Source organism: Pezoporus occidentalis, unplaced genomic scaffold (genome assembly GCF_034315485.1).
Source record: "Pezoporus occidentalis ecotype Australia unplaced genomic scaffold, CSIRO_AGI_Poc_V1 ctg7, whole genome shotgun sequence".
NCBI classification, from domain to species: domain Eukaryota; kingdom Metazoa; phylum Chordata; class Aves; order Psittaciformes; family Psittacidae; genus Pezoporus; species Pezoporus occidentalis.
In genome coordinates, this window is record NW_026916052.1 from 6332704 (window position 1) to 6352815 (window position 20112).

A 20112-nucleotide genomic window follows, 5' to 3' on the forward strand; every position below is an offset into this window, starting at 1 on the left:
TTTATTGAAGTTCTTTCTGGGCTTCCTGTCTTCAAAACTATAGTCGTGCCTGATATTTGCCAGGAGGAACTGAAGTTCCATAGAAAGGTAAACACCTGGAAGCTGAGATGAGGAGTGTGTAAGAAACATTGATTAATTTAATGGCAGTGCTTTATAATGGACCATATATATTTTTCTGCTGTAATTGCTATATACATTCAACAGTTTTGTTATATGATGTCAGTGCACATTTTTCAGCACAGCTGCTAGAGAGGCATTGCTGAACTGCTGTTTCTCTTCCATGACAAACACCTATTAAGCGGTCAGCATAAACTCTTCTTGTTATAGCCTCTGACATCACCGTCAGGGCAAGCGAACACAGAACAGCAATTGCTGAATCGCGTATGAAAATTATAGTTTTATTGTCTATACAAGTGAAGGTTTAACTCCGATTCCTGCTCGAGTCAGCTCTGTTATAAGGGAGCGATTCTTTCAGGGAACAAACAAGCACAGTACACCATTGTAATCAGAGGAACAGGCACTATTTATCTATTGGAAAGACTTGTTCACAATAGTGCTAACACTTTAATGCCCCAGAAGCCACTATTTTAGCAGCTGTAGAGAAAAAAGCATGACTAACAAGATGCCATAGAGAGTCAGACACAGTTTTTTTAGAACACAAATGGAATTATCCCATTTGATACAGCTCAGTTTAATATGCACGACTGGTAAGTAGGGATCATGTATTTAATGTTTATAAACGCGTTTTCTCCACCGCAGCGTTCAAAGGCTTCCAGTGTCTCTTGAATCAGATCTCCAATGTTTTCACGCTTCTGCTGGCTGTATTCTATCCCATCACCTGAATTAACTGGTTAATAAAGCAGAAAAAAAAATGAAAATTATATTAAATTTACTGTTATGCTTTGAAGTAATGACATAGGAAATTGTCACTGTGCCTTTATCAGAAACTTTGCTCTACGACATGAAACAGAGCTGAATTTGAAAACAGGATGGCTTGATATCTCTTTAGGTTCTGATCAGGCTCCAACTCTGTATGCCTTCAAAATTTGCTTATGTGTGCATTACTTCAGTATCTAAGCAAAAATCCTAATAAAAATAAAGAAAACACATTCTTCTATAACATGAAGATGGACTCTCTTACACTGTTAATCTCTTAAGACCATTACGTCTTTATTTTAAACATTGCTTATTTAGGACAAAATTCCAGTGCCAGATGCATAAACGCTTATGTACAAAATGTGACTTAAGCTAGACTTGTTATGGTTTGAAATCTTAAATAGGTATTGCTTTGGGATTGTTCCATGTCAGACATCATATTCACACACTTTTTTTTTTGATCAAGGAGATGTCATGTGGCCTAAAAGAGATTTTGGAATTTGACATGACACACATTCCATTTCTGTTCCCTGAAAAATGTGTAAAATTAAGTCAGTGTCAAAAGGACAAATTATTGCAGCCCCCAGATGCAGCAACATTTTCTGCTGCTTTCTCTAACATGGAGTAGCAAGGTTGACACACATTTGTACACACAGAGCTTAATTCTTTAAAAACATCAGCTGTGATGACAAACTGTGACAATAAAAAAAATACAAGAATAAAAAATAACTGGCAATAATGCTGAGAGATTTAAAGGAGGAAAATACATTTCATTTTGGTGAAACAATATGAAAGCTATCTTAATGCATTCCATATATAAAAGACATTATATATATAATATATATTGTATATAAAAGACATTCCAAGATTCATATATATGTGTGTATATATATATATATAAATTATTTAGTAGGAGCATAACATACTCAGATCAGCTGTGGTGCAGTGGCCAGGGGAGAGGCTGTCACACTGCTCTGGGGTAGTCCACACACAGTCAGTCAGTGGTCTCACTGTGGGCAGTGGTGGCCTTGTGCCCATGTCATACATTTAACATCTCAAATAGTGCTGCTTACTTATTGACACTCTCAGCCAGCAAAGGACACGTTTGTCAAGACAACGCAACCACCTTCGTGGGTAGTGCCTGCCTTTCACATCAGAAACACAGTGCACTCAAGGGTGAGAGTAGATTTTGCTCCCACTGCTGCCTCAACATCCCCAGGCTGGTGGGACGTAGACATACAACTGCACCCATCCTCACAACCTGTCCAGGATTTAATCCTGAGGATCTGGATTTAAAGTCTGTGACTTTGTTACCAGTAAAAACTGAAGAACTATGTTCATGAAGAAAGAGCTGATGAATATGGGTAAAAATCATCCTTTTGCTGAATTTTCCTGTAAAATACCTGATTGCACTCCAAGTTAATTATATGTGCACCAGCTTTTCAAACTCCTTACGCACATCTGTGTCACTTTGCTTCTTGCAGAATGTTTACACAGGTACAGATGGGACATACAAGGACTAGGCTTCAAGTGGAAAGACAGTAATATTTTTTTATGATTGCTCTTAAGCAAATGGTTTCCTATATATTAACTGTTTTTTTCACTGACATGAGGAGCCAGAGTTGTGACATCAAAATTTCCTACAATGAATTTAGTGTAATGTTAAAAATAACAGATTATGCGAGTGCAGAGGAAACAGCAAGACCTATTAAATAAAAGCATTGTCTTGTACAAAATACTGATGCAAAAAGAAAAGCCCTTTACAATTGAGTGCAATTTAGACAAAAGAGAAAACAACTGATAACAATTGTGGCTCATCACCTGTGTTGCATGTGTGCTGCCAGCACTCCCCAGAACACCTGGACGTATATCTCATTTCACTGGTTTGAAGAAAGGAAACCCTGAACCTTGACCTAAGTTTTGGCAAATATGTAAAGGGATTACTGACTTTCCAACCATTTGTCTATTACCTGTAATTTTAAGCCTACACACATGCTCTGCTAATGAGCTTACACAGCTTTCATTGTTCTTTCAAAGAAGTAGTAAAAAAATCAGCTCTCTGGAAGTAAGGGTGATATATTGCTAAGTAAGTTTGGAGGAGGCCAACAAGACAGCATAATAATGCTTGTAGCAGAAGTATTTTCCAAAATCCCCTGTTATAGTCTTCATTATAGAGCACAGTCTGTACAAAAAATGATGCCCTAGGTGCTTGATTGAAAGGTGCCTAAGAGAATGAGGCAATGATAATGGAAATAGTATGCAAGGGAAAACTGAACGTGTGATGTGCAGACCATCATTACATTTTTTTTCCCTACAGACTGTTTGTGCTATATGAAGGTTTGTATCCTCAAGACAGCCATAATTCACATTAATGTCATGACACAAGCTACAACTAATAATACCAGAAAGGTTATGTCAGCATCGAGGTCACCGGCTAAGTACTAAAATAGCTATCCTATGCAGTTACAGGAATTAACAAATCTTTCAGACAAAAAAGATAATCATTAACCCAACAGGACAACATCCACTAAACGGATGAGTCACAATGATCTGCTCAATGCACCTAAGGGTAAATATCTAGTCATAATAATAATGATGATTAGTTGGAAGAAAATAGCTGCTGAAGTATAGCAGTCTCAGCATGGTTTGACTTTATTTCCAAGTTAGTTTGCATGAGAAGCCAACTTTGTCAGCCACAAAAACGTTGCATATGTAAAGTGTGAACATGAATCTGATTCAAGCTTTTTATGAAGTTGTCCTTTGTGAGGAAGAATAAATCAACATGAAAATGCTAAGAAGCACATTTGTCATATCTTTGTCTCGAAGTGAAATGTCTGGCAAATTTAGCATGCATCAAGAACTCTTTTCACAGCAAATGTTATTTCTGTATTTAGAAGAAATGCATTGAAAGAGATCTACAGGATTACACTCAGGAAAAGATCTCATTTTCACTTCCTGGATAAAAAAAGTTAGTTCCTAGTCTTCTAAATCATGCACCAAGGGTTTCATAGTCCTTAACATTAAATGAAAGGCTTTGCACCTGTCAAGACCTGTGCTAGCTGATGAAATCACCCAGTTCATTGAGCCCAAGAGTGGCACTCCCTGCCCTACCATCAGCACTGTTGATGCCAACTGCTGTAGCTAAGGAAACCCTGCTCAGACCCTCAGGGACTGAACTTAGGCTTTGGCAGGGAATGGAGGTGGATTTGAATTTTGCTTTAAAACATGGTTTGCATTTAAGTCTAGACATGCTTCTATTCATGATTCAGGATATTAATGAAAATCTGGTGCTAATTGTATTCCATCTAATTTCATTTTAAAATTTCATTAGGCTAATATTACAAATATAATACTGTACTTCATTAAAGAAGGACAAGCAAGGTTCTATCAATGCAATAAGAACTTGATGTGGCAACTTTTAAGTACTGGAGTGGACGAGAAATGTAAACCAACCCTCAAAGTTCAGGCAGATCTATTCTTATCTCTGAATAAGAACAGGGACATTTGTTAGCATCTGAAAGTGTCTGAGACATTCTTTCAGTTTATTATATTTCACTTCAAGGCAGGTCAGCTCTTGAAAAGAATTTTTTCTAATACCCTGAATATGCTGATGTACCGTATGCTGCAAGTATGTTACAGATAACAGAGTGGTGGCTGTTCCTAAGGTTCTGCTTCATGGAAGACACAGATTAAAAACGGAGTTTCAATACACTTCATGCTGTAGGGATGCTGTAGATCTTGGGATATTAGAATTTCCACAGATGTTAAATATCTGAGGAATGCTTAGTGTGGGGGACAGAATAATACTTAGAAGAGATTTCTGAAGAGACAGTGAAAGAAGCCCTGTGTCCCTAGGTTAAGCAATGTTTTAAATCAAATTGTTACTCAAAGGCCATTCCTTTCTTTACTGATGAACTTTTAAGTGCATATATACACGCGCATATATTTCAACTTGTCTTGGAACAAGTAGGTCCTAGCAGAGTTTTTTAACTACTAGTTAACAACTAAGAGCTCTTGTATAAAGGTTTTGGGCTGTTTTTTTTTGTATACAAATCAATAAACCTGCTTGGAAAGACAGTTATCATTCCTCCCTATTTGAATCTTGAGAAACAAAGATAGCAAAAGGTAAAGTGGCTTGCTCCAAGTCATGAAAGGGATTAGTCACAAATCATGCTTTTTGACTTTTTAATGTATACAATGAAAGTACTATTTATAGTAAAATACAACTATGGTAAAAATAATTTTTAAGCTGCTTGTTCATCCTAGTAAAATCAACAGCTATTTTCAGCAGTTAAAATTATTACAGTAATCCAGCATGCTAACCACTTAACAGAATAAGGTTTTTACTTCAAAAAGCCAGCAGTGATTGGATTGTAAGGTGCAGATATATTTCTCAGTACAGAATTGTATTTCTACAGAAAAGCCTGGCACAGAACAATATACAGTTAAGCAGTACAAACTAGCATTTAAATATTTTGTGGAAAATTTCAGGACTTTTTTTCTTCTAGGAGTTAGCATCAATATGAAGAAAGAAACAGAAGCTGATTTTAGCTATAGATTGACACGTATCTATGTCAGGGTTCACATAGTGTTCACCGTTCAGATACAGTTCAGAGCTTAATTTTTCAATGTACTCTTGTTAGGATTAGTTTAATTGTCATAAAATATGTTGGCTTCCTGGCTGGTGTGGAAAATGAAAGCCCCTAATGAGTAAGTCTGGCAGGGAGGAGGAGGGCTCCGTACCACTGCTTCTCTCACTGTGACTCAACTGTGCTTTGAAATTGTCAGTTCCAGGAAGGATAAGGTAGTTCCATCTCCCTATTCATTTAATGGAAAATCTGTGAAAAGTCCTAGGGTAGGACTCTAAACCATCCTGTCTGCTAAGAAATAGCCAGTTTGTTTGGCTTAGGTGAAGGAAAAGCCACCAGGAGGTTACAAATTCTGGACATTACTAACCCAGACAGAAAACCCCGTATTCCATTCCTGAGGGCTCGGAACAGTGTGAACACCAGTTTTAAATGTTTCTTAGGGCATGTCTAGATTAGGTGGGCACAAAAGCACAAACTGACTTCATGCAGGCTGGTCCTAAAGCTGGAGCACTGGAAAAAAGAGCTCATAGAATAATTTGTGATGGAAAGAACCTCTGGAGCCAAGTGGTCCAAATGCCCAGCTCAATATCAGCTCCATTTTCAAAGTTAGGTCAGGTTGCTCAGGGTGAAATATCTGCAGTTGCTCAGAGCAGAGTAATCCCAGAATGAGAAATGGTGCAGAGATCCCCTGGAGCTGGCAGAGCTTTTCATCCGCCATTTCAAATGTGATGAAGAGAAGCACTACTCCTTAAATATCAAAACGTGTTTGGTGAAGGAAGATTTGCTGAAGTTGCAGACTTCACATGGAGAATTTTTATCTGTTTTGATAGAAAACAAGCCTAAACTTTTGTCCTAGTAACAGATTCTAAGCTGTGTATGTAGCATTGCTGTTGGAATCTTAATCATATACAAAAGCAAGAGGCACAGATTTGGCTGAAAAATTAATAAAATTTCATTACCACTCTGACTTGAAACTATGAAAACACAACTTTTAAAAAAAATTAACATGTATCTTTCAAAGCACTTGAAAACTCTAAAACTGAAAGCACTTTTATACCTTAAAGAGGCCAAACCCTTTGAATATGCACAGACCTGTTTTTTGATACTATCAACACACAGAGCTCTCTCTCTCTCTTTCTTTACTTGGTTCTTCCTTCTATTTTTCACCACTAGTTCTGAGTGCTTATCACTTTACAATGCTACTGTAGAGATTGCAGAATGTTTCAATCCAAGAAGAAAGAATCTATGCTTGGAATTTAAAAAGAATAATAATAGAGAGACATTTCTGCTCATCATAGGTCTCAGAAAAAAAATGATTTTGCACTTTTGATATAAATCAGCTAAGTATTATCTAAGTAAGATGCTTCCATGATTTTCTTAATTCTCATTGAAGGCATTTTGCTTTAGCATGAAATACAGATTCTTTCTATAGTTATCTTCCATATGCAGCTAGCTTTTAGTTATTTCATAAATCAGCATTTATTTTAAAATCTAAGTGCCATTACTATAAATACTGTTCAAAAGTCAACAATTCAGTAAGTGGAGGAAGTGCTCTGATTGGAAAGGAAACATTTGACTGACTTACGATGTTTTACTAATGATGTAAGCCTGCTAGAGATAGCTGTAACCACTCGTAAATTGCTGCAGTATAAAAAAAAACCAAACCCAACAAACCAAAAATCCCATCTGAAAATGAGCCAAGACAGCAGCTGTTATCACAGTTTCCCATTTCCAGGAAACGTTAGCAACATCAGATGTAATCCTTTCTAAGCCCAGAATTCTTTCTTTCTTTTTTATTCTTTTTAATAGAAGTACAATAATGAAAATGAAATCACAGCTTTTGTAACAAATCATATTAGCAAACATATTAGACCAGTGACGTTAAAAAATCAGAGAATATTATTGTGATTTTTTTTTCCTCTATATGTACTTAAACTTCTCCAATCAATGCAGACTTTGAAGTTTGCTTATGTTTGTGCTACAGATCAATATCAAGCAAAGTAAAGTTAAATAATCTTAGACAAACAGCATGCTGAAGGGAACAGAAACTGGAGGATGGGATCTCTGCGACCCTGGTACACTGTTTACTGTTGCAAAATGATCATTAGTTACAAATCATGCTTAAAGTGCAAAAAGAGTTGCACCATTTATGTGAATCTGATGTTCTTCCTTTTGTTTTGGATGCATATAAGCCAGTACAAAACAAATACTGTTTTTTTTTTAGCTAGAAATCATGTTTGTGTCTGCAAAATTTGCATAGCTTTGCTGGACTGATGTGAAATACATTTGTTTGTCACATTACTTTCTAACCCAAATATAGCATAATTAATGCAAGAGGAATTAAAACCATGGAAAGAAATCTTTGTGTGTGTGTGTGGAACAAACATAATTTATTTTTAAATGTAATGTAAAGTGACAAAGCTGAAAGTCCCAAAATGCTTTAAAGAATGCTGATTTCAGTATGAAACGTAACCCTACAACAGCCAACTTTTAACACTGAGTTTATTCATATTTAAACTTAAGCTTCTTGGCAATCCATCCTCCTTCTCCCATTGGAATATTTTTATTAATGTAACCAGAATGCTTTTTAGGGGAAGCCTTAGGGTTTTTTTTTGGTTTAGTTTTTTTCCACAAGCAAAAAGCTCAGTAATTCATTTCTTCATGTTAATAACTGTTGATATGTTTGTACATCTGTCATGTACTAATAGAATTTGCTGTGTCTAAATTCACTGTTCAAAATCATTACTATTTAAGGACCCTATTTGTTATAGCTTGCCCATCAAAACTTTCATTGACGACTAAATGATTCAGTAACTGCTTTCATAACTTTGTGACAGAAGGGCAAGCCCTTTGTTGTCACTGAAATGCAACCGTATAAAAAGTAGGTCAATATTTAAAAAAATCCCCATCAGAATTATGGGAGCAAGTTGTTAGATATGCCTATAAGTTGCTGGATATGCCAGAAGTTGACAATTTTCTATTTTTTCTGTTCCCTAATTAAATGAAATAAGCAAGAACCTGAAGTTAAATGAGAGTGCTTTAGCAGTGATTTGAGAAGGGACAAGGAGATGAAAGCTGTGAATGACTCTGTGGATTTGCCAAGATTTCTTTCATTGCTACGGGACAAGGAGAGAATTTATGTATTTTGAAGGACAGATATCACAGAATCTGGAATGTGCTATTTTATCCTCAAGCCAGACAGAAAGCAACACCCTGCTCCCCCAGGTATGTGTACTTACAAGGGTCAGTATATGTCCTTTTAGTTTGTCTTTAAATTTTTGTAATACATATTTTTCTAAAGTAAACTGAATAATGTGACTATTGTTTCTGAGTTTTTTCAGTTGGATCAGTGCATACCATAGATAAAAATAATTAATAAAAATTACCTTCCCAAGATATGAATTTGCATTCTTTTTATGAAGAACATAAAAGACATAAAAATAAATACTTATCAAAAGCTAGTTAACAGCCATTCCTTTTACGTTAAGAAAAGCATACATACGAATTTATAACAGCTTTTCAAGCAAACAGAAAAAAAACAATTTTTATACAACTAAAATGTATTATAATGTGTAGTTTTTACTTACAAGAATGTAAAACAGATAAAAAAGAAAGAAAATTGTGTCCCCTAGGTGTGGTTTTTCTGTAGATTCACAGCTTTTGGATTGTGAGCATTGCAGCCTCCGAGAGCAATATAGGAACTGCACAGACACCACAGGCAGGCTTTAGGAATCTCTCACAAAACTGTCTCTTATCTTTTTCAACATTTTTGCTTCATTAGGTGTGAAGAAAGATAAGTGAATAAGAAGAACTATTCAATTAGATACTCTAATCTTGTCAAAATTGCACCTGTACCTTTTGTTGCTTGACCTGTTATTCAGAGGTGTCCTGAGTGTGAAGAAAGCCTGAAGCCCATCATCCCCCAGCCCAACGTGCTGAATGGCTGAGATCTTCTCACAGCAAAGATGACAGTTTCATAAAGAAAGCTGTAGTTCTTTGGGAATCATAGAATCATTTAGGTTGGAAAAAAACCTTTTAGATCATTAAGTCCAACCATTAACCTAATACTGCCAAGTCCACCACTAAACCATATTCCCAAGTGCCACGTCTACACGTCTTTTAAACACCTTCAGGGGTGGTGACTCAACCACTTCCCTGGGCAGCCTGTTCCAATGCTTGACAACAATTTCACAACAATTGAAGATTTTTTTCCAAATAGCCAACCTAAACCTTCCCTGGTGCAACTTGAGGCCCTTTCCTCTTGTCCTATCATTTTTTACTTGGAAAGAGACCAACCCCACCTCACTACAACCTCCTTTCAGGTAGTTGTAGAGAGTGATAAGGTTTCCCCTGAGCCTTCTCTTCTCCAGACTAAACACCCCAAGTTCCTTCAGCCATTCCTCATAAGACTTGTTCTCTGGACCCTTTGTTGCCCAGCTTTGTTGCCCTTTTCTGGACCCACTCCAGCCTCAATATCTCTCTTGTAGTGAGGGACCCAGAAATGAACACAGTGTTCAAGGTGTGGCCTCACAAGTGCCCAGTACAATCACTGCTGTGGCCCTTGCTGGCCACACTACTTCTGATACAAGTCAGGATGCTCTTGATCTTCTTGGCTGCCTGGGCACAAGCGGGCTCACGGTCAGTGGCCGTCAGTCAGCACCCCCAGGTCCCTTTCAATCAAGCAGCTTTCCAGCCACTCATCCCCAGGCCACTGGGGGGTTGCATGGGGTTGTTGTGATCCAAGTGCAGAACCCAGCCTTTTTGAACATCATAAAACAGCCCATCAATTCAGCTTGTTTAGATCCCTCTGTTGAGCCTTCCTACCCTCAAGCAGATCAACAGTTCCACCCAAATTTGTGTTATCTGCAAACTTAGAGAGGGTGCATGCAGTCCCCTTGTCCACATCATTAATAAAGGATATTAAATGGAACTGTCCCCAGTACTGAGCCCTGGGGAGTGCCACTTGTGACTGGCCACCACCTGGATTTAACTCCATTCGCCACCAATCTTTGGGATCAGCCATCCAACCAGTTTTTTTACCCAGTGAAGAATATACCCGTGAGCCATGAGCAGCCAGTTTCTCCAGGAGTTTCTTCAGGCCTGTAGTTCCTCTTCCTTATAGATCCTCCTTCTGGCCCTTCTTGTAGATGGGGGAAATAAAGTGGCATGCAAAAACCCCAATATCTCAGGTTATAGAAATTTACTGTTTCTGTTACTCTTCTTGTATTACTTCAATCTTTAGAAGCGATGCTCGAAGAGACTGGATGTTGATAGGCCAAGAAACCACTCCTGTATTCTGTGGCACACAGCTTAGTGAGGACATACTACCACTAGCCTGAGACTACAGCTGAACAAAAATAAAGTACAGCAGATGATCATCTCAGACATTTACTCTTTGCATCTTCTTGTGTCATTTTAAATTATGAAGTAGTAAGCTGAAGGGAGAGTGATTTAAGGAGTGGGGATATGAGAGCTCTCCAATATAGCTTAGTGAGTTTTTCAAAACTTTTTCTGACCTAAGCTAATTTTAAACATGTTATTTTAAATATTGGCTTTAAATATCTTCCTTTAGAGATCACTTTAGAACTTTTTATTGATATTAAGTGAACAGAGGAACCATATATTTCTCTGAACATGTATTTCTCCTGAGATAAATCAGTCAAAGGGAAGTTGGTTGGTGGCATGTTGTGAAATTGCATTAACCCATCTCAGTGGTTACTAATTCAGCCACCTCAGGTACAACTGCTTATTTGTCTAGCTTGCCATTAAGACTGCAGGAACTCAAATAGTGGAGCATGCTGATACCATGAGTTCCTGCCTGTCTGCTGTTTTCATTTGTCTGAGAAGAACTTTGCTGAATTTGAAAAAAAAACAACAACAGAAAGAAACTGAACTGCAATGGCAGTTAACAGTAACTATGCTATTGATAACATCAGTGGGCATGTACAAAGACAGAAGATATTTACACATGCTTTTCCAGTAACCTGACCCAGTACTTCGACCACCTACTGAGATTTAGCAGCTCTTGCAATACACAGCAAACTCGTTTGTTTCACCACTTACGCAACTTTTATAAGATTACTTCCTTTACTATCCAACGTAAAATCATTACTTACCATGCCATTGTAGGTAGCATAGACTCTAGACTGTGTTTTCTAAAATGTCCTAACTTTTCACAAAGGGATTGTAGTGTTATTAAAACACGAGCATTTTAGTGATGCCTAAATACAGTTGTTCATAGCAAAGAATTAATTGTGCACAATAGGTGTGTATAAAACCCACAGGTGAGAAATTATTAGTGGCTTTGTTTTTGAGATGAAACTATTATTCATATATATTACAATATTTTCAGAGAAAATAATTTTTAATACACAAAAATATGAATTTATTTTATTACACTTTATTACTTTTGTTCATTATTTTAAGACAATGGTGGTGTTCCACTAAAAACTGTTAATGCAGAATCTTTTTTCCTATTCCAGATAGTATTTCTCTGAAAAAAATAAAAAGCAATCATACATCCTAGCTATAGGACAAAGAATCAAGAATATATTTTTCTGATTTACAGTGCTCTGATACAGTTTTAATGTTGGTGTGTATGAATATAGGAAAAAAAAATGTTGCTGTGTCTTACATTGCTTACACCTGAAGAATTGCAATCATCCATAAGCACATAATCTCTTAAGGCTGTACTTGTTTTTACACATTTACTGAAAAAGACCTTTAAACTTATCTATTCTGGGACTATACATAGAAGTGAAAATGGCTTTTCTGTGTACAAGCAGGATACATGACATGCTCAGCAGAGTAAATTGGAACCTGGTTAACACTAGTAATACCTTTATGATATCTGTACAAGTGCCATCACATAGAAAACATCAAGCTGCTAACAAACAGCACTTCTGTTTCTAATATTTTGCTTAATACACTTTCACTTCATTACAAAAGCAATGAACCTGAACAGTAAAGCTGGAAAAAGAATTTTTGCTCTCAGGTGAACTTGCGTTTGCTTGTCCTAAACTGCTGCGAATAGCAGGTATCTGTAGACTGATGGAAATATACTAGTTAACAGTAAGTTCATCTCCCTTGCCGTGGTTATTTGAGTGTTTGCTGTCCCAACATCTTGCTGTGACAAAGGCTTAAAACACAGGATTAGAAATTTTGTAATTTGTTATTCTCCTGCCAATCCTGGCACATAGCACTTACATTCTCCAGCTTATCATTAAAGCATGCTACATTTTGTGACTGCAATCTTAATTTTTTATTCACCATTCACTCATCTTACAGCCCTTCAAGCCCTGGTGCCTGACAAGCCTACAGCTGTTCAGCTTCAGAAGGAAAACAGCTCATACACACACACACACACATGTCAGGACAGGGAGGAAGAGACAAGACAAGAAGTGATATGGCTGAATGCTCTTGGTCAATTCAGGCTAGCCTAGAGGTTTATAACTAACAGCCAAGAAAACAGTTAAATAGCATGGCAGAACACAATGTGTTTGAATATTTGTAAGTTTGCATTTTCATGTATTATAATGAAGAACAAAAGTAAAAAACTCTCAAGACAATTCTTCCCTAGCAACTTATGTTTCCTCACACTTGGACGATCTGAGAGTACATTCACACATTATTACTAGCTTTATATTAATAACAATGATATGGCCATTCCTATGAAGGAAACTCATGAGTGGTTTTTTTTTAGATAAAATTGGGACCCACTGAAAAGATAACCTGGAAGACAGTGTGACTAATATATAAATGAGACATATTTAAAGAGTAATATTCTTGTGCAGTTTTCTTGGAATGCTTATTGCCCAGTGGATATGGTTAACCTCCACAGGAAAGGGAGAAGTAATGCCTCACAGAATTCCTTTATCACCTCTCTTCAGCAGCCCACAGATGTCTGTTTCACCTCCTACGCTGTTTAGTGGTAGTGGCTGTGGTAAGCTTACAGGTCTCTGATCCAGCTCTGCAGCTGCAGTGCTGAATTGGTACCCATGGAAGCACTACATCGAGAGTAATAGAAAACTCTGCTTCAGAAAAATATCACAGCATTTTTGGACAACAGTGGCTGCTGCAGAATGATGACTTTTGAAGAAAACTATGGGATGTTATTTTAAGGGAAAAGAATAACTTATACTAGTCTCCATAAATCCATGTGAGTAAAATTCTTGAGTCACCAAGAAGTTTCATCACTGAATGATGATATCTAGAAAGGTCCTTCTGAATTAAATTGGCCAGCACAGCCAAAGTATATTGAGCACTTGACTGATAAGTAAATCAGACAATTCTTGTCCCAGGGACAAGAATGTGGAAGAACAGAAGACAAAGAAACACAAGTGCTGAAAGTAGAGGAAAGGAAGCCAAGCACATGCATTTGGCTAGTTAAGTTTCTTAAAAGGTAAATAGGCTTAGCTGCATGTCTGTAGCTAAGATCCAATATCTCTGCTTTACAGTTCTGAGTAAGAATCTCACAAGTAAGAATATTACAAGTTTGCTTTGGAAAATGATTAGAAGGGGATGTCAGCCTTAGTAATGTAAGTATAGGGCTTCTACAGGAATGTGTGCTATCAGCTTAAGTATTGACTTCTCAAGATGGAGGAGGTGAACTAAGGCTGTTACCAGTCCATGACAGGAGAGGTACCGACAGCATCACAGTGCTTGAGACCTCTCCTTTTCTATCCTTTTAATCATATGGATAAAAAATAGAGTTATACAGAGGTCTCTTGCTGGTTTGGTAATATCCTCATTTTAGAGGGGCATAAGCTTTCCTCTCTATTTAATATCAAAAAATGCTGAAAAGTCAGTAAGTCATTTTAGGCATGCTTGTTATCAGATCTAGTGCTTCAGCCATCTGCCTCAACAGCTCCTAAAACTGCCGATAGTTGTCTGGCAGAGATTATAACCACTGTCACTGAATCCTCAGAAGTCATAGAGGAAGTCAGGCTAATATCAGTTTATTTACATCTTCTCACTATTGTAATATATTCATATCTATCAGCCCAGATTGAGTTAAACATGGCTTATGGTTCTAGCTCTGTAGGCAAAATAAGAACTTGATTTTGTAGGAGAGGAACAATAATAGCACTCACAGTTATCAGCTAACAGACTGACTTAACTTCACACATCCATGGAAGACAACTGTGAAAACAGGCAGAATTAGAGACACAGAGCAGGAGGCAACATCATTGTATAACTCTCATACAGTCATAATAGAAATTTCAGACCAAGTCAGGAGTTGCAACACTTTATATCTGCCACATGGGATCTGCAGGAGAATTGGTAGGGTTGTACTAGACCTACCTCGCAGCGTAAGGTAGGAGTTACATTCCCAAGATCAAAGTCCAAGTGAGTGAAAGGCTGATCAGTGAAGGTAGACAGCAGGGAACAGAGAGCAGAATAGTATCTAAAATCTTGCTTTGTTTCTGAGACTGAAATGTTTGCATCAACCCTGGAACTACAGCCCAGTTTTCCTGAGGGTAGGTATCTATTGCCATTTCTTTTGGGTGAGATTGACTGATTTCTTTAAAAGCAAGTTGCGGCACAAGGCAGTAATGATACCCTATAGTATAAGCTAAGGCTTGTTTTGACACCTTTTACATGTTTTACACCCTACCAACATTTCTCTTACCAGGGGCATGAATTTGGATCTTCCCTATTTTTCCACAAACTCTGACCCCTTGAATTTTGCACAATGAGTTTAAAAGTTGTGGGAGCTGTGGGGGTGGGGAGAGACAGAATAACCTTGTGGCCCATTAAGCGCTGTATTTTTAAAAAGGCATGCAAAAAAACCAAACCAAAACAGAACAAAACAAAAAAAACATGAGCAAAGGCAGCAATGGCTGCTTTAGTTTTTATAGTTTGAAAACCTAGTGGTGAAGTGCCCTCCAGGAAATAAGCACAGCATTGTTGTACCTATGTAGCTTCAAATCTACATCTTTCACAATCAGGGAGATTTTACCTAATTATCAAATCCGTTACTATAGAGAAAGGCTCTTGTGCCCTATATGATTATGATCTGGCAAGGAAGAATCAGTAAGATAGGCCTTTGTTAGACTATGAACTTGTGCCAATGTTTTAAGAGAGACCCAAAGTTTACACCTGAATCCAGTCTTCAGTAGCTGAGTGGGCTGATCCTGAGCCCTTACCAATTCCTAAATGAGGGCTGCAGTGAATCAGAACATCTGTACATGAGGCTAGGTATTTAAATGCCTAAATACACATTTACATGAATACATCTACAGTGCCAAGTTTTAAGTGTTTTGACTTAAACTAACTTCCTAACAGATGGTTATTCTGCATCAATCTTCATTTAATTATGACTGTTTATGGTTTTACAGATGTAATAACTGATCTAAAAGTGATACAAGCTTATTCTTTGTCTTTTTATTTATATTGCAATAACAGTTAAAGGCATTATTTTACTGCACAACTTATAGAAATTACATAAAGATGGTCTTTCTGTGTTCTACTCACAAGAGGTCCTTCCAAATATTCAAGAAAAACTGCTGTGACCGTAAGGCAAGTTGGACAAACATAAACTAGATGCTAGCATCATCTGTAACATTGTAAGCTTAAGCAAAATATTACCATAAAATTAAAAAAAAAAATTAAAAAAAGTGAAACAAATGAGGAGAAAATAGAGGAAGGTAAGGAAAATATTTGAGCAGAAGCTTCAGAAAATGGAGGTCAACAAAATTAATGCAAAATTTCTCAACAAGATAAATCTCATACATAAAATGCAGTTCTTGGTATCGTAAGCAGGTACAGGTCTGATTCATCTGATTCAGGAAACTGCCATGCAAGTGTGTAAGTGATTGCAAAATCAGGACTAAAGGGTGTTTATTTATTCCAAAAGCATGTCCTAACTAAAGAAGCAAGCAACCAAGCAAGGCAAGCATACACAAAGTATTAAGAAATGAAGGACCTAATACTGCTGCCAGCTATATTCATGCCTCACCATGTAAATCAGTGTGTGTGAGAAGACTAAATGAGAGAGGGAGTTACCTTTTCTCTTCCCACTACAGTGATTAATAGCTTATTTTTCAATATGAAGAGTGCTAGGTATATTGTTATAACTTTTTTCACATTGCCAAAAGTACAGCTATACATTACCCCTCTAACAGGAAATGGCACACATGACCATGAAATACTATGAGACTTTGGTAAGGAATGTCATGAGAAAGAAAATTTCTCAGCTTTTAAGTTGCTTTTATTTATATATAAGTTGTAATGTCTAGGAAAGTAAATTTTGCTATAATCATTTTTTACATTACTGACGTGCTTTTTAATGCACAGCTTTAATTACAACCGTCTGAAGAAGATTCAGAAGATCATTACAGTTGCCAACACTTATTACGCACCTTTATATGCACTGTAACACAACTGCATTTGTATCAAGAAACCAGATCTGTAGAGGAAAGACAGGGAAGTTTTCCCACTGGATGACAAAGATGGTTTATTTCCATAAGCCAAATTTTTCAGGAAACATAAACTGAAGAAATTATTGATGTAGAACGGTTTTATTGCATCAGCTGCAGAACTCCACTGGGGAAAACAGAAACAAGAAGCCCTTAGGCCACATTTTGTGTGACCTAATTCTTTCAAGGATATATTTCTGCAAATTTTTAGGAAGTGACAATACAAACAAATGACAGTTCCCACCGTGATGTTTTCATGGAATCTCTGCATAACCTCCAGAGTTTGCACCAACATTACAGTGCATAGTTCTGCTGTAGAGTTTAATTACTTTTGAATGTAAATGAGCAGAAAAACAGTTATCACACAGCCAGCAGAAGAAACAGTTATGCTTCTATAAATTCCTGCTATTCTCCTGCTGCAATTGTCAATTTAAAGTTTCAGTCTATATGCTGCTGCCAGTTAATGATTAGTCGACTACATTTTTGAGAAATTGCACTCCAGTCAAGGGAAATGAAATAAAAAGATGAGGGAAAAAAGAAACTAACATTGTTAAAGTCAAATTAGAGCAGCAGGGCCAGTACTGGACTTAGCTGTGATGAGGTTGACTTTCTCTTAGATTCAGTACACTGAATTCAGTGAGAGCAAGATCAAATGCTATGATTTGATTTTCATGGGTGAAGTGTTAATAGGAGTGTGGATTAACTTTTTCTTCATGTTGTGAAATTGTTTTTATATTAATGTAAAGCAGAATACAATCATTCTTCTCTCTGAGGGTATATTTCGAAAATCTGCCCATTTGCTTTCGGAAGGATTAGTGCTATGCAGTTTATTTTGAAGGAAATCACATTCCTTTAACAAAGAAAAAATCATTCTTTTCTCTTCAGCATCATCAGCAATATCCACCAGAACTTCATTTTAACAACTGCCTATGTCAGTTAACCATTTCTTACTTACATGGTTTTAATTCATGCTGGTTTGTTTCTAAATGTAGCTCTTGCTGCAAATGAATGTGTTTTCATTTAGCAGCTTAAGTTTTTCACATAACAACTTAAGGCCACATTTTAGTTATAGTTGATAAAAACATGATAATTAAAAAATTATGCTTTAGAAATGTAATTGGATTTTATCTTTCAAGAAAAAAAAAACCCTAATATTTAAATGTATTGTTCCCCTAAACCATCTAGCTATCATAATATTTCACCCCGCCTCTAGAAGTATTAATAGGCATTCAAAACAGCTTTACTAGCCATATATTCTGAAATGCTTTTGGTTTCACGACACATGAATTCACACTTGATACAATAAGTGTTGATAATAAAACCTGAGTGCCCATAAATATGCATTGTGGTGAAATATTAGCTATGAAGCTCTTCATCCCTCCACCTACAATTATTTAATACAGAAAGATCTAAACATCTGTAATTTAGATAAGGCAGAATAACATTTTAAATGAAAAAGGTCAGATGCATGTAATACACATTTTTCACTTCAAATTGTGCAAAGTTTTTTGTAGCTCTTTGAAGCTGATGGGAAACTTGAGTGTTTATTCAGCTGGAACTTTGAGTATTTCATATGTAATGCGTATGTTGCCTGAAATAGTTTAAATTGACTCCTACAAACAAATAGTGGGATGTTGTACGCACATCTCAAATATTTCATACAACAGATTTAAAATGGAACATGGGCATCAATTCCTTAATGCTTCATAATGCCTACTCAATAGTAAAAGATATCAATAGAATTCCATTATTATTTTATATAACAGAACCAAAATCCCCCTATTCCTTAACTAGAATCATAGAATAGTTAGGGTTGGAAAGGATCTTAAAATTATCTAGTTCCAACCCCCCTGCCATGGGCAGGGACTCCTCACACTAGGCCATGTCGCCCATGTCCAGCCTGGCCTTCAACACTGCCAGGGATGAAGCATTTACTACTTCTTTGGGCAACCCATTCCAGTGCCTCACCACCCTCACAGTAAAGAACACCCTTATATCTAACCTGAACTTCCCCTGTTTCATTTTAACCCATTATCCCTTGTCGTATAGTTACAGTCCCTGATGAAAAGTCCCTCTCTAGTATCCCTATAGGCCCCCTTCAGATACTGGAAGGCTGCTATGAGGTCTCCACATAGCCTTCTCTTCTCCAGGCTGAACAGCACCCACTTTCTCAGCCTATCTTTGTATAAGTGCTCCAGCCCCCTTACCCCTTATAATCCTTGTGGCCCTCCTCTGGACTTGCTCCAACAGCTCCATGTCTTCTTATGTTTTAGGACACCAGAACTGCACACAGTACTCCAAGTGGGGTCTCACGAGAGAAAAGAGCCAGGATCACCTCCTTTGACCTTTATCTTAAAATGCACAGTATTCAGTTTGGTTTCAGGAAAAGTAATAGGACTAATACAAAGAGGGAAAAAGTGAGCTTTTTAGATGTCTAGATCATGACTTGTATTAGTAATCTGGGATATAGCCTGCAATTTGATATTATGAACTTTCAGTGATGGAGATTGTTCCTTGTAGGTGTTTCATTTATAATACTGCCATTAGACCTGATTCACCACAGTCTATGTGAACAAGGAAATGGCAAGATCATGGTCTTTAGGGTTGTCCCTAAATAATAAAAACATGAATCTGCTTTTGTTCAGGAAGATTAAGTAAATGACTAAGGAAGAAGTGTTTCCTAGTCCTACTATCTAAGGTCAAATTCACTTAATGAGTATATGCATGTCTTCTACTGTAATTAATGGAGATGCAAATAGGCCTACATACCAAATCTAAGATAACCAATCTACCATTTTAAATTACATTAGTATAATGTATGTATGATATTAGTATAATGTATGACCTTCATGGAGTTTACAAATTTGAACTTAAATACAGAATGTAGCTATTTGACTGTAAAATCACCATTTGTACTCCAGCTATACATTGTATACATTTATACATCTATTTGCATAATTTTAATAGCATTTATTAGTTATACATTATTTATTAAAATGCACTAATAATTTTTGTCTTATTTTTTCAGATATCTTTTTCTTACAAGTAACGAGAAAAATCCCCACCATTCAGAAGTATTCTACTGTACACAAAATACTATAAATGGAAACATGTATTTTAAATGTTCCTGAAGAACTGGATGGTTGGGTTTTTTTAGTTGGTACCCATCATTGCTTCATATTGAACAATTAAACTGGTTAAATACACTGGGTCTCTTGGGAGATCTT

General features: G+C 36.8%; 1 protein-coding gene across 4 annotated transcripts in view; it reads right to left on the reverse strand.

The window, feature by feature from the left end:
• Positions 1-377: 377 nt before the first annotated feature.
• Positions 378-20112, reverse strand: part of PACRG (parkin coregulated) — a 240929-nt gene continuing 221194 nt past the window's right edge. For 2 of the 4 annotated variants that reach the window (XM_062641884.1, XM_062641882.1), the window contains one exon: positions 378-847. In XM_062641884.1, the coding sequence (XP_062497868.1) occupies positions 687-847 (161 nt within the window). In that variant the 3' untranslated portion in view covers positions 378-686. Of the gene's footprint in view, positions 848-14557; positions 14607-20112 lie in introns of all 4 variants that reach the window. The other 2 variants (XM_062641883.1, XR_009969097.1) reach the window with 2 other exon arrangements.